Here is a 16,138-nt window from a genome sequence, read left to right on the forward strand (position 1 = left end):
GAAAATAAATCAGTCCAAGAGCTTACAAAGAATGTTGTTAACTAGTTGTATTCCTATAATCTATCAGCTCAAAACTAGGATGAGCTATTTTAGAAGTAGTCGTTTGTGTAGCTTATTAATAAAAGTGTGAGGTACACTGTGAAATACTTTGCCAATGTAGAATTAAGCATTTAGGGTTTGTCCAATGTTTGTGCAATTGATAGGACGTGAATGAATTTGGTAATGATTAGTTTGACAATTTTAGGGCAAGAGGGTTGTTATTTAATGACTATAGCTTTGATAGAAGTTCAATCGTTTTTTATTTTTTCTTCAAAAATTTAGGGTTAAAATTTCTCTACTAAGATAATTCTCTAACACACTCTAATTGATTTACATTTTCGATTACTTAAACGGTTTCATCTTATGGAAAGTATGCTCTGCAATAAGTCATATAGAGAAGTATATTTTGTTATTTCATACTTTCACGGCTATGGTTCCATGGGTAGTTTTACAAGTATTTTACAGTACAAGTTTTCATTGTATTTTGCAGTAAAATTTCTAGAGTGATTATTTTATTGATGTGATATTGTGTTTTGTATTAAAGTATTTTTTTATCAGAGGTTACAGTTAGATGAATAATATTATCTCTCAAATGGCAAACCAAATTTGTTTTAAACAACTTTCTTTGGAGAGGTATGTTTAACTTCAATATGTTTAATTTTTCCTTAGCAATTAATCCCTTTGGTTGAGTAAAATTGTTAACATTTTGCTAAGAAAATTTACTAAGGATAAAAAGTTTAAGAAAAAAGAAATCTCTATTACATCTTATTCAGCTAACGAGAAAAGTAGAGTAAATAGAGTAGAGTTAAAAAAGTAGAGTTAAATAGGTATATCTACCTATGTAAATAACTGTAGAATTGAAACATGAAAAGTACAATCCGAGTCCGCAAAATAACTAACAATGGAACTTAATCAATTAAAATACATTAATGTGTCAACACATTTATTGTTAAATACTATAAATAATCAAGTACCAAAAGAGGTAAGCATTAAGATGTTACGCACAGTTACGCTTTCTTACTGCTTATGTGTAGTTGCATAACTAAACGTTATGAAAATTTACGAAAACTATGGAAGATACTATAAATACTTTCGCTTTTTGGTGAAACTATATAAGTAAGGGTTTAGTGGAAAGTTTTTGCTTGAATAGATGGTTCACTCTCTTTCTCTTGTAATTTAAGTTGTGTAATAAAAGCTTATGGAATGGGGAATAATTTTTACTGAAAAGTACCTTTTTATAACTAGTTTTTGGTTTTGTTTAAGCCAGTTAACCTGTATAATAAAAGTTTCTAACGCCTGAAATAAGTTTATATCATGATGCAGAGGTAAGCTTACACTAAGTAATAAACTAGTGAAGATATCATAACTAGCAAAGGATTTACACACAACTCTGGATTCTGCAACTAATATTTTTTTTTATGTTACGAGTAATACCACAATATTGGGCTTAATCTAGGTATTTTTTGTATCGTATATTTCAAAGTAAGATGCGATCAATCATCCTGAATTAAGTATGCAATGTACTTTGTATATTGTCTGTATATGAAACGTTCTGATCACTATATATATTTATTCATTGGTTAAGGAATTGAAGCATAGTTTAATGGAACTTGTTTTGAAAACAAATTGATTATCTCTATTAACCCTATTGAAACGTGATGGCATACCAGAATAAGTGGATAAAAATTAATATCCAGTGCGTGACTTTCTGAATATTCACTTTGTTTACTATCTATTTACGCTTTACTAGTCTGAAGGCTTTGCATAATTGGGTATATTTTCATCTGTAGAACAACATCATGAAAAGTTGATAGTAAAAATATGTACTTAGGCTGCTTGATTCTTGCAACCAAATCTACGTATTTACGTATATAATATTTTTCCTTTTTATTTCTTTTGCTTGAAAGGTACTTACTGCATAACACCGCATTTCGCTTACAAAGTTTTTCAAATGATTTTACACTTCCTGAAACATTGTCTGTTTGTATATTTATACTATAAAAAAAATTGACACACTGTAAGTTTAGCAAGTTTGTTTATATATCTAGAGAACGTGCTAGATGCTTTGTTATATTCAAGAGACAGCACTTGCCGTATCCTACTGTTCCTTTCCCTAATTAGACTAATTTTTACTTATGTCAACGAATGCTAATTGTGTATTTTCCTTTTATCCCAGCATAGAACATTTGATTCCCCACTGTTAAACCGCTTTCCTAACTATGTGTCCCCACTGATGGAGTTAAAACCACAATGTCAACATTTACACAGCAGTTATGCTTTAACATATACCAAGCATTCGCATTGAGTTTTAGAAATATAATTCCCCATCTCTGTCCCAGAGGACACCCAGGTAATATCCGCCCCACGAGCAATTTTGTTTCAGCCAGATGGCTAGCTTTTGAGGTTGGCCAACACTAGTAGCACGTGGCATGTACGTCAAGGCACCTTTGTGGCACGTGGCTCCCCTTTTCCCCTAAGCCGTGCAGCTGGTTTGGCTGCAGACGGTGCAGGTGTGCTTTTCTCCCAGGATCTGCTATTTTGTCTTTTACTCGTTTCGTCCAGGATAACCGTTTATTTGGGTCCTTCCAACACGTGTGACTACTGAGTGACATCATTGTCGCGTGCAAAGAGGTGACGTAAACGGGCCGCCATGCAGTCCATCGTCCCTTAATTCTCTTGTGTATGTGTGTGTACATGTGTGAACTTGTGTGTTGTCCGGAAAGCATCTGCCTTATAGGAAGACAGCCTATCAACCTCGTGAACTCGTATATTGAGTTGAATGTGACGGCGCTGTGTTCATATTTAGTATTCTGCTAGTAGCATTTGAGCTCCGTATAAGACAGAGGAAAGCTGTGAATTTTCAAAGTACGGGTGTTGTAAAGTCTCACTAAATGGAAATTTAGTGGTAGAACAAACTTAGACTAGATGTCTTTCATGCGCATCTTGTTTTTATATTTCATTTTGTGTACTTTTTCCAGTAAATCTGTCTTCTGATGAATTCTCTTTTGCTTCATAACGACACCTTCCCTTACTGTTCATATGGTATGGCTTATTCGCGGGTTCCTCATCATGGTAAGCAGCAGTTTCAGTATTTCAGAAATAAAATATACATTTCTAAGCTACAATCTGAGATCAGAATCTGAGTAACCTTTAATCCAGCCTTTATTTATCACAATATGATTAGTTTTGTAATTTTTCAACCTGTTCTAAATTTTAAAATTTCGCTATTACTACTAGCAACCAAAGTATGAATCTCGTAAACTTTTAATGTCTAAATAATAAAATATTATTAACATTATAAAACATTTAAAATATTAAAAAACTCGTTAACAGTTTCTGTGTAGAAGCATAGTAAGTCTTTTTACTTTATGATAATTTATTTGCTTCTGTTAAAAATTAGCACACTCTTATAGACGAAGTGATATTTTAATACTTAACATTTAGTTTAATTGCCTATAAACATGTAGTTATCATACTGCACGTTATAAACAAAAATATTCGAATTTCACACAAAAATAGAAACTTATAAACAGTTAATGTCATGTCTATAGTAATCTCACGTCATGTCTAAAGTTTCCAGTAATTTATTTTTCATCTGATTGTTGAGAATTGGTTGAATAAATAGTTGATAATTATATTCTGTAATTCTAGAATCACAAAATATTTATTACTATAATATTCCTTTCAGCGTGAATTTGAATATTCCAGGTCATCTCATTTATACTTTCGAATCATTGTGTGGGTCCCACATCGTAGTCTTGGCCATTGTTTTATTTGACTGTCTTTCATGTGTATGTGTTGTTTGAAAAGTTACTTTATAGTACTATCAAAAGCAAAGACATATAATTGTTACGTTCACTATCCTTTAAAATGTTAAAATATCGTTTTGACTGTACGTTGGGTTATCTTCATAAACATATATACACGCACGCACATATACATGACATTTCTTTCGTGTAGGGATGCATATCCTTCACATAATTTAATTTACATCCTCTCTCAAAGAAAAAAAATAGTGTTCTTGCAAATAAAAACTTTATTTTTAAACTCCAAAGGTGTGCAAATTAGGAGACATTAACAAAAAATATTAATTATTATTAATTATCATTTCGGCCCGGCATAGCCAGGTGGTTGGGGCTTTCTACACGTAATATGACGGTCGTAGGTTTGATTCCCTATCGCATCAAACATGGTCTCCCTTTCAGCCTTGGGTCAATTCCACTATTCGTTGGTAAAAGAGTAGCCCAAGAGTTGGTGGTGGTTAGTGGTAACTTGCTGCCTTTCCTATAGTCTTACACTGCTAAATTAAGGAAGGTTAACGCAGATAACCCTCCTGTAGTTTTGCGCAAAATTAGAAAAAAACAATCAAGCAAACAATTATTATTTAAATAACAAATTATTTAAATTATTATTTAAAAAAAACAATTTCTGTACTTGACACGTGCGATTACCATACAAGAACTCGTGCTTTTTTAAGTACTACTAGACGAAAAACCAGTAGAAATAACTTATAGATTTTGAAACTACGTCGAAAGTGTGAACGTGAAGACTAAAAGTGTGTTTGCTATAAAGTTGATAAATTGAATATCGACTGAGGTTTATGATCGTAAGCCAGACCTCTTAGATAGGTGCGCAATAGTTTGTAACTTTAAATCAATTGTCCAGTGTCGTGACATATGGGTTTGTTGACACGACTCATCAACGTACTTTGACATGACAAATTCTTTGCTGATAGAGTATTGACTTAGTTTCAATAAAACTAGAATTGTGTTTCCCTGTAGATCCTCGAAAAAGCGATGGAAATGCCAACACATAATAGAAACGTTTCTTGTTTCTCACGCGGATTTGTAGTATGCTAGTCATACCTTCTTGGCGTGCAAGGTCTTTGTTTACACAGAAAGCTTATATGGTACACTTCTGGAATCCAAATCCTGTCATCTGACAATGAAGAAACCTTTGGAGGGCCACAGTAACTAATCAAAGGTGTTATTTTTCAAGTTGAGGGAAATGTATCGATAGAAAAGAAGTGAAACCTATGAAAAAAAACAGAAAGCATTGTATAGGGATACAAACAGAATACTTGCAACTGCAATATGTGCCAAACTTGCAGCATTTAAAACTAAGCAGTAAAAAGTGTTAATTTTAGTATTTTCTCAAGATGTAGCTTGTATTATATAATAAAAACAATAACGAATTTACGTCTTGTGCAATATATCATTTTTTTATAGAAGATATTTATTAATAATGTTCAAGGTTGAAACTTAATTTTTCTCTTCGACATACACCATTATTATTGTCTCAGAATTTGAGAGTATTTTTTCTAAGGATTACATGGTATAATTTATAATGTTACTCATCTTGCAACTTACGGAAGGACTTTTAAGGTTTTAATTAAGCTCTATATAATTGAATTGCGTTTCATCAGAAGTAATTAATGATTGAACAATCATGACTTATTTTCAACACTTAAAACCAATTCCAAGTAAATCATAGCAAAAGTTACAAAAATAGTAGCTTTAACTTTGCCGTTCTGAGTCAAAACTCTCTATTATAAGAAAATCATAAAACACACAGTCAGGCTAGTGAAAGATTCATGTTTTATCCGCTATCAATAACAAAACGTAATCGCTCAAATGTATATCCATGTGTAGTGACAATATATGTTAGAGATGTGGCTATTATAACTGTCAAAAGGTTCATTTGATTGAATAAAACAGAAGTTTTATTCATAAAGTTCCTACAATTGAAAATATAATAAACCTCATTGGAGTTTTCAATCAATAATAAAATATTAAATCAACATCGAATAAATGAGAATGAAATCTAACTTTTTATGTTTAAATGCAATGAAAAACACGCATGATAAGTTATTGCATTTCTTGGTAATGAACAGGTATGACTTTCATCCTTCATAAGAAACACTCTTATAGAGGACTTGTTTTCTTTTTATTTAATATGTGTTTTTTTTTATTATTTCTCTATTTAGCCGTTTGTAAAACATACGATTACTTCGGTATACAACAAATAAAAAAAACCGAAATGAACAACTGGCATATATTTAGTTGTGATATCAGCTTACAGTTATTGAGAAAATATACATATATATCTGTGCATTTTTTATTGCACGGAACACAAACAACATGAGAGCATGGTTTCTTTTTTGACTTCTGTATCAAGCTGTGTCCCGCTATAGTAAACATTAAACAATGAATTAGTACACATTTCAACCTTCAATTTGGGAGCTGAGGTGTGGAATCAATCGTGACTACAAATTTCTAAACAAATCAATCGTACAAAACAGTTATTGTTTATATTTTTCAATCTTTTGAGGGACTCTCAAATATTTTGTCAATAACTTTCAACCAGAATTAGGAAGAAAAAAAACAGCAAAAACTCGATTTTCTCGGCAACCAAAACTTACAATCTGTTACAACAATCATGTGTTCTGCTGAAGGTATTGAACGCTTTACAAAGGTTGTGATTGGTGAAAGTCTTCGTACAAGCGCGCGCACACTTCGAGGTGCGTTTAGGGTAGGTAAAGAGTAAGTAGGCGCGCGCTTCTTGAGACCAAGTTGCAAGAGGGAACCGCCACGAGCGAACGTGGAGCTCTGCAATGTGAGTGTAGCATACGATAAAACACTGTTTCCGTGTAAACTCCCGGCGACTAGAGAAATAAGAGTAGCATATAAAATAAAATTTTAGGCTAGCAAAGATCGAACGTCAGCGAAAGATTATTCCTAATAAACCACCTATAACGTAAAGTAAGTATTTTTTACTTGTTTCTAAGCACTTGGATGTTCTGCCGTTTTCTAAGCACAGTATATATAATGATGGCGTTTATAACGATATTTATTTTCTCATGATAACAAAACTTGCATTGCGAAGTTACAAGTACGTTAGTGATATGTTCCTTTTAACTTTATTGGTAATGATTCTGGTTTGTAACAGATATGAATAGTTTTAATGTTTTACCTAGCTGTGAATAAACAAAGAACTCGTAATAATACGTTTTTAGTGACAATTCATATACTATTCAACTGAAATTGCAGTTAGATTACATTAATTGTGTCTTAAACAACGTATTAGTCATTTACTAGTTCTTCATGATGCGTTTTGCACAACTAACAAATCATTAATCAATATTCAGAGTACTGAGATAAAATTCAATTGCAATTACCAGAATACCTTCAAAGAAATTTGACATTAGAAGTGTTTATATGGGTCATGATATTGATAGGGTGGAATAAAAGAGGCTTAAAGAAGCCTTGCGTGGTCAGGTGCAATTGGCAGCAAAGGAAAGCAAAACTCGTGTATATTGGAGATTATGAGTATATGATTCCGTGGTGGGGGCTTGGGCGGTGAAAAGTCGACTTTCAGGGCTCATTGAGTGAGATGTGGCTGTCAAATGCAGTGTCAGTAGCAAGTCATTGTTCATAGCTTCAAGACGTTTGGGGTTTGACAGCTTTGGGGTTTGGGGCACAATTCCCATTGTTTGAGAAACTGCATCTGCAGATGACATGACAACTTTATGAACCATAGACTCTTTCTTGTCGTAGAACTTCCAAGAAAGAAGCAAATGTTAGCGAGTTTACTTTTATTTATGATTATTACTCTTTATAGCTACTTTTGAGGATCTTTCCTTTTGATATGCACATTCGTTCCAGTTATAAACCCTTACATCTTTCGTTATTTATATCTGTTACTTTTTCGCTTAAACATCTTCACTGGTGTCCCGGAATGGCAAGGTGAGTTAAGGCGTGTGACTCGTAATCAGAGGGTTGTGGGTTCGAATCCCGGTCGCACCAAACATGCTCGCCCTTTTAGCCGTGGGGGCGTTATAATGTGACGTTCAATCCCACTATTCGTTGGTAAAAGAGTAACCCAAGAATTGGCAGTGGGTGGTGATGTCTAGCTGTCTTTTCTCTAGTCTTACACTACTAAATTAGGGACGGCTAGTACAGATTGCCCTCAAGTAGCTTTGTGCGAAATTCAAACACACAAACAATCTTAAGTGGCATCTAAAGAAACGTTTTCCTACTCTGTATTTTTTGGTGCTTTCCAAACAGATAACAATGTATTTGATATTTATAAATATTTCATTCTCGGCTTTTCTACAACAACAATGGCTTTGTTACTTCTTCATTTATTGTTCGCAACGCATTTTGTTAATCAAGTAAAAAAAAACTGGAAGTTAGATTGACCGTTAGGATATACGATATGTTTTGTTGAATAGTTTTGACTTCGTGAACTCCTTCTGCCTGTTTTACATTTGGACGACGTTTCGACTTTTTTACTTTGTCTGAAACGTCGTATCACATTAGAAATACCACGGACGAGATATTCCATTAAAGCCCAAACTTTACCACATCTTCAGTGCTTAGAAACGGCATGCTTCATTGTTGAATTAAAGATGTTGTCCAACCAGTGGTGAAAAGAGCAAGCCTCTTGTGCTTAATACAAATAACAATAAACAACAACTAAAGATGTTGTCTCACCACTGATGAAAAGAGCAAGCCTTTCGTGCTTAATACAAATAACAATAAACAACTAATGATGTTGCGTTTTGTAATTAATATGTTTTAGAACATTCTGAGTTTTAAAAAGCTGGTACATACTTTAATTTACAGCTTCACAACGTTTCATATACGTCCAGAGAAGCTCTGACACATTCCTTTAAGAAAATTACGACTAAAACTGGAGGGGAGAGATGATGGAGATGTGTGCTGACAGCTGCACAGCTATAGTTCGTCCCCTAACATGTTCGGTTCAAAGAACTCATGTGACATGCGTAAAAAAAAAAAAAAGGATTAGAGATTTTAAATTACCGAAAATTTCTTATAACAATTCAGACCTTATGAAACACACAATGGTACTTAAAAAAAATGCATTATTTTTGGCTTATTTACCACTTTGCTTATCAGACAAAGAGAACCAAACAACATTACTTGTAACTCAGCATCATTTATGTTTAACTATGAACTCAAGTCTTTTTTCTTGACCACAAACCATCTTAAACCTGACCAAGGTTGTTTAAAAAGAACATTCTATTTAATTAGTTAGGTAAAGCAAGATTTACAGTATAAAATATTCCTTAGAGGAATTCGTATTATGGTCACTGTACTAATAATGCAGGTGAAGTTTATAACTTACAGTCCTTTCTATTATGGTACAAAATAGATAGGCATGTAGTGTTATAGCCAATGAACTTACAAAATGTGCTTAAAGATACATTTTTTCTGTATTGTATACATATTATGCATATTTATATGAACGATATGCGTTTGTCCTGGTGTTGTAGTGGTCTTATTTTGAGGTTGGCTGAACTACCTAATTTAACACTGTTTGTTCAGGCTTTGATCATTTTACATTTCTGTTTCATTATCGACAATAGGCTAAAACAAGTATTCTCATGTGTTCATATCAATAATCTGGAGTTGTGCAGGACCTTAACTTCTTATCGCAATCAAAATCTGGACAAGATGATCTGTAATGCATTAAACGTTCAACTTGTTATCGTAGTCTTTATCTGATCTGATTTATCTCATGTTTAGTTTCAGCCAGATTCTCATTGCTTGTGGTCTTATTTTTCTTATTCTAATTAGAAGCCTACTAGTTCATAAAAATTGGGTAAATTCTGAAACTTAGGCTTTAGACTGTAAGCAGAATAATCACTTGTAATATTCGTATATATTGATTTGAATATCAGAGATGTTATTGTCAGTAATCGGTACTGTTGAAACACCATTAGATACTGAAAATTATCTGTATTGCACAATAGTTCAATAAAGAGATTTAAATTTTTGTTCAAATACTTTTTTATATTTCAAAGACTACTCTACATATAGAGGGGCTATCCATAAATCATGTTGAATTTTTTTCTATATTGCTAAAATAAGCTGTGCGAATAGGGAATGAAGTTTATATACAGACTAAATAGACTGGTTTCTCTTGCAGTCCAAACTTTATGTATACTCGAGCTTTAAAGTCACTAAATCTAGATTAATTCGCAAGTTGATACACAACTTTGACTTCTATCTTCAGAGTCTAGCCATGAACTAATATCCAACCCTATTTGCTACGCTACTGATTGGTTGTAGCACAAGAATTTCAAATATGACGGTTATTTACAATGAATTTCAAACCCTATAAATTGTTCTGGCATTGCATTGTTTGTTTGTTTGTTTTTGAATTTCGCACAAAGCTACTCGAGGGCTATCTGTGCTGGCCGTCCCTAATTTAGCAGTGTAAGACTAGAGGGAAGGCAGCTAGTCATCACCACCCACCGCCAACACTTGGGCTACTCTTTTACTAACGAATAGTGGGATTGACCGTAACATTATAACGCCCCCACGGCTGAGAGGGCGAGCATGTTTGGTGCGACGGGGATGCGAACCCGCGACCCTCAGATTATGAGTCGCACGCCTTAACGCGCTTGGCCATGCCGAGCCTTTCTGGCATTGCAAAAAAACATCACTGTCGCTAATCGCTACTGAAGAACTAGTTTGGTTTTTCTCGTTTATGGTGAATGCATGCTTGTCACAACGTAATACCAATGTTTTCATTATTTTACTTACACAGTGGTTGAAAGAGCGCTTTTTAAAGACTTGTATCACAATGACATAAATCACAAATTATAATAATAAGTCTTTGAATATTAAAATTTTATTGGCCATAAAAAATAGTTTCGGTGTAAAATTTAATTCAAAAATGACTATGTAATTTTGTTTAAAATATATTTCTTTAAATAATAAAACAGTTTGACATGAAGCTTTATGTGGATAACAACACTAAATCAAAACAATCGCCCTCTAGTTAGAAATTATACTATATAAACCTAAAAGATATAAATACAGTCTGTGCGTTTATGAAAAAGTGTTTTTTGAAATTCGTAACACGATAAGTAGTTAAGGGGAAAAAAGCACTAAAGGACACACCACGTTTATAAGTCCTAATAGTAAGTTATTTTTGAAATCGTCGTATGGTTGAGCCAGAATGAGGATGCAGAGCTCAACCGGTGGCTCGCTTAAAAATTAAAAACAAGCAAAAAGTGGCGTAATTTCATGTTGTTTTTTATCTATAAGAAAAATGTCAATGTGCAAAACACTTTACAGCGTCAACTATGTAAATTACTATTATAGATGTCTATAAATTAATTTACCAATGATTTGTTGATGAAACTTTCTTATTCCTTAATCATGAATTTCAGCTGCATATTTAGCTTTCACCTAAGTTTTTGGTTTGAACTTGAAAAATATTTACAAATAGTAGTTTACCATAAAACAAACACCAACACACAAAAAAGTGCCGTTTTGTTAGACCAGCTGATCCATTATTGTTACTATACTCACTAGTTCATAGTGTTTGTCTAAAGACCATGGTATACAGAACACAGGCCAACAGACCGCAGCGTTTTACTCTTCTTCCGGGCAAAGAGGGTCAATGTACGGGTGTCTGGGAGAACGAAAAGGTTCTTTGATAATTTGTCTAAAAGGGTTTTGAATGTGCTTACTGACAGCCGTAGGACTCGAAAAGTGAGAGTAAACTGAAAGGTGAGAGAATGTGGAATACATTCAGCCGCCTTAGTTGTATCGGAACCCCCCTTCTCTCAATCAGCCGCCTTAGTTGTATCGGAAACCCTCCTCTCACCAGATGCCCCCTGCGTCGTATCATCAAACAATGGGTTGGCTGTCAAACGATTGATTGAAGACAGCTGTTTTCCAGCTGTTATTGATTGGCTGGTAATAAAATAAATTTGAATTGCGATTGGCTGTATGTTCCTTGGTCGCAGATGGCGGAAAGTTCGAATGCACTCATCCGTCTGAAGCAACATATAGGTAAAAATATGAATAGAAACAGAATGTAGCAATACCACAAGATTTACTGTGCTCCAGATGTCATGATTTGCAGATAAAACTTCTGATGTATAATTTAAGCTGTATCACCAAACCGACATTAATCACATGCGAGTTACACGAAACGTTTGATTCAATAAACATCTAAAAAATAGTCCCATTGTGTGTATGTGTTGTTTCTTTAGGGGAAGGAGTTAATATAAATCAAGGCACGAAAAATTAAACTTGGCTTTTAAAATTTCGTGATTTCGTGTAATAAAGATGAAATATATACATTAATAAATCTGTCATAACTTTACTTCGAGGCATTTCATTTCTAAAAACTCGTGTTTATAATTTATAAAGCGATCGATACTTAATATATAACTTTACATAATTACGTAAATTGATGCAATGCTATGGTTGTGGCGAAAGACATCTCTAACCAATTCCAGACTCGAGAAACTTGTTTTGCGTTCTTTTCACTTCATGAAATACTTATAGTTTATTGCAGGAGGTACTGAATCTTTAATAGTTATTTAATTGTTTAGATTAATTTTCGTTTTCTTTAACAAGCCATTTACGTAAATTTCAGTTTAAGTTTTATTAACGTCGTCGGAGTAAAAATAATTCGCTTGCGTCTCGTTTGGTTTCAGATGCTATTGAAGAATACAGATTTTTTTTTTGTAGTGATTTGTATTGAAATGATAACTTAGTTTGTCAAATAGCGTTATAGAGCAAAATATTATCAGACATTAAAATAGAACTTTACCACCGTTTTATACCTAAAAAGAAGTTAGAATAAAATAACTGTACGTACACTGCTGAAACTTAAGAGTCTATAGAAGTATTTTATCCTTCACTTGGACGGGGAGTAATACTTTCTTCAGTGAATACAATTTGAATTGAGTTGGATTTTGTGTGTTAATAATCTTATATGCGGCCCAGCATGGCCAGGTGGGTTAAGGCGTGTCACTCGTAATTTGAGGGTCGTGGGTTCGCATCCCCGTCACGCCAAATATGCTCGCCTTTTCAGCTGTGGGAGAGTTATAATATAACGGTCAATCCCACTATTCGTTGGTAAAAGAGTAGCCCCAGAGTTGACGGTGGGTGGTGATGACTAGCTGTCTTTTCTCTAGTCTTACACTGCTATATTAGGGACGGCTAGCGCAGATAGCCCTCGAATAGCTTTACGCAAAATTCAAAAACAAACAAACAAAATATTATATGCTGTCGTAACTATATATACGTTGTTTTAATGACGTAATATATATATAACATTAACTTAATTCTTTTATCTATATTAAATTATACTAGTATGAGAAAGACAACAATTGTAGACTGGTTTAAATTAATCCTTTCATGGATAAGAGAAATCTATTTATTTGTAAAAAAAAGAGAACAATAGAAAGCAAATTTTTAATATACTTTAGTATTGCGTAATAGTATTTAACTAAAAAATCATGAGAAAAACAGATTATAAAAAAAATGGATATCTAAATAATACTGGGAATGGTGAGATAGTTAGATGAAAATGATAACAGGCATTTACAAAGATAAATAATAATGTAATTAACTTATCATAAGCTTTTTGTTTTGAAGCAGTAAGAAGCTAAGTATTTTATCTGTAAAAAGAAATAAATTCTAAACAAAATTATTTGAAAAACGTGAAATAATGAATCGAGTAAGGACGTCCAAATATTTGATAAATAACTTGCTATCAGAGTTTGTGATGGTGGTCGCTAATGGTTGTTCGCCTCCGTGAGACGCTTCATTGATGAAATGTATTATATTTCCAGGCAGTTCAACTTAAAATTACAGATAGATCAAGACAGAAAGTGGCACCAAAGTTAAAATCAACTACTCAATCCCACCTTTCCCATGTCATATGAATGGTTCACTTGTGCTTGCCAAATTTTTTTTGTTTTTAACATATATTAAGTATTGTTTGACGACCTCTAGTTGTAAACGTGTTGTTTACATTTGAAAATTTAAATTTCATACTGCAATTACAAATTTACCATAAATAATGTTTGTTATGTGGCAGACTTAAGAAACTATACACTTTTTTACAGTATGTATTATGTATATGTTAAAGGTGTTATAAAAGTGTCGATGAAGCATCGTAGATTAGAGATGCTTATGTGAGTTTTGCATGAAAAACTTCGTGACGAAAACCAAGTGTTTAGTGATGCTAGAATTCACTAAATGGCCACCAAAATCTTCGAACTCTCTCAGTTTCAGTTTTGCAAAAACCAACTTGAAACTATGCCGTAACTATTGACGAGTAATACTAGTTTTGTAATGTACAAGGTGACTGTTCTAAGACTATCCGTAAAATGAAAACAGACACAATAAGATAATGATGCGAGTCTATTCATCCCTAAGAGCTTAGTATTTAAGTTCCCTAAATACCTTTTTTTTTTTTGTTAAATACCTGTTACTGGAAGCCATTATAAGCCATAAGATTCAAGCGAAATGTCAGTTAATAATGTCTTTTTTCAGAAACAAGTTAAAATCTCAGAAAATAATCAATAGATTATTCAGGTATCTCGTGAAATTTATTAGAACCAGTGAATAAAATTCTGAATAATTTAAGAAAAATTATTAATCCATTTCTTTATTACTCTTTAGTCTGAAAATCACGTGTTATCTTTTCTATTTATTGAAAATCAACTGGTAACATCATGCATATCTTGTTTAAGATTTCTCATTACACTCTGCTATTTTAAAATATTGGATATTTTTATTGAACAAAATTTAACGAGCTAGAACTCAGTGATTTATTGTGATACTTATGAAAGAAACAACAACATTCAAATCAAGTTAATGCTTTCTGGTAACATGGCTCCTGTATTCTTTATTTTTATTTTAATGTAAGCCATAAATGCATGAAAAAAAATTCAATTAAAATCTGGAAACCAATAACGTTACATACAGTTTTACAGCATATGGTTCACTCTTAAGCTCTCGCTCGTAATGAATGTGTAGGCCGATTTACTCTTAACACCGGGAGCGCTTAATTTCCTGATAAAATATAATTCACCAAAGGAAGAAATTAAAGAAATGGTGATTTTTGACAGCTGTTGTACATTGCAGTGTAAAAATTCTCTGAACTTATCGGCAGTACAGTAAAGAAATCAGTCGAGACGACATCTGTGCCACAGGTGTAACTGACACGTCTTGTAGAGTGAAATCAATACCAGCCGCTAGCCAGCCTCAGTGATACAGGTACACGTTCACTCCTGTCTTATTGGCCTTCTCTGCCTACTGCCCTTATCGCATGGTAATTAACAAGTCCAGTAGCTACCGACGTGCGGGCACTGCTGGTGAATAATTTAAAGTACCGCTATGTACGCTGTAACCACGAAGACTGGTTTGGTTATACACGTGTATGTTGGTCAAATGAACTATCGGAGAGGGGGTGGAAGGCGTTAGAAAAGAACAATACGTATATTTCACCCAGTGTCATCGATTCAGTTTTTAAGATCGCATTTCAATACCTCGTTCACAAAGCTTTCCTTCGCTATTCTTTGTGTAATATTTCACACACAGCATCTTTTCGTTCTCTTTTTTAATCTCCAAAGACCGACTTGTAGTTAACGGTAAATGCAGACAATGTGAGATCGATAGCAACGTTTAAATCACAAAACGCCCTCCTTTGTATAAACGTTCGCGTTTGGACTTTAGAAAGGAAAAGGAACTATCGAGTTGTTTGTTTTTATTTTCTAACTCAATGGATTTTCTGGGATTTTTATGCACAAACAGATGGCCTAATGGGGTAATATTTTTGGTGTATAAGTGGGCGTAAGTTTTATGTACGTTCATTTCTTTTTTCAAAGTTATAAAAGAGTTAATTATTTTTGCTTTTAGGACAAAAAAATAACCCAGAAATCAGGCGATTTTTTTAAATTTCTGAAGACCTAGCAATGTCGATATTTCTAAAGTGTATTAATAACTTATAAATATATGAAGAAAGAAAATTGTTTTTGATGCTTTTAAAACACAAGTTCATCTCGAGTGTGACATCGTAAATAAAGTTGAGTAGCATGGACAATTATCTGAATTTCTAACTTGAAGAAAAACTTGTTTATGATTTTAAAAGTTACCATTGGTATTTATAAGTTTTATCGTCGATTTCTACGAGGGCCGTTCAAAAAATACGCGGACTGACGTCATAAAACAAAATGTACTTTATTTAGAAGTTACAGGTCTGGGACCTCTTCAAAGTACTCTCCTCCCCAACGCACACACTTATCCCAACGGTG

The 16,138-nt window shown here is 33.4% G+C and overlaps 1 protein-coding gene across 5 annotated transcripts in view; it reads left to right on the forward strand.

The window, feature by feature from the left end:
- The first annotated feature begins 2,538 nt into the window (after positions 1–2,538).
- LOC143232112 (protein CBFA2T1-like) overlaps positions 2,539–16,138 on the forward strand; it is a 44,602-nt gene continuing 31,002 nt past the window's right edge. For 2 of the 5 annotated variants that reach the window (XM_076467192.1, XM_076467193.1), the window contains exon 1: positions 2,539–3,111. In XM_076467192.1, the coding sequence (XP_076323307.1) occupies positions 3,033–3,111 (79 nt within the window). In that variant the 5' untranslated portion in view covers positions 2,539–3,032. Of the gene's footprint in view, positions 3,112–6,592; positions 6,801–16,138 lie in introns of those variants that run through there. The other 3 variants (XM_076467196.1, XM_076467194.1, XM_076467195.1) reach the window with 3 other exon arrangements.

The sequence above is a fragment of the Tachypleus tridentatus genome, chromosome 11 (assembly GCF_004210375.1).
Source record: "Tachypleus tridentatus isolate NWPU-2018 chromosome 11, ASM421037v1, whole genome shotgun sequence".
In the NCBI taxonomy this organism is placed as follows: domain Eukaryota; kingdom Metazoa; phylum Arthropoda; class Merostomata; order Xiphosura; family Limulidae; genus Tachypleus; species Tachypleus tridentatus.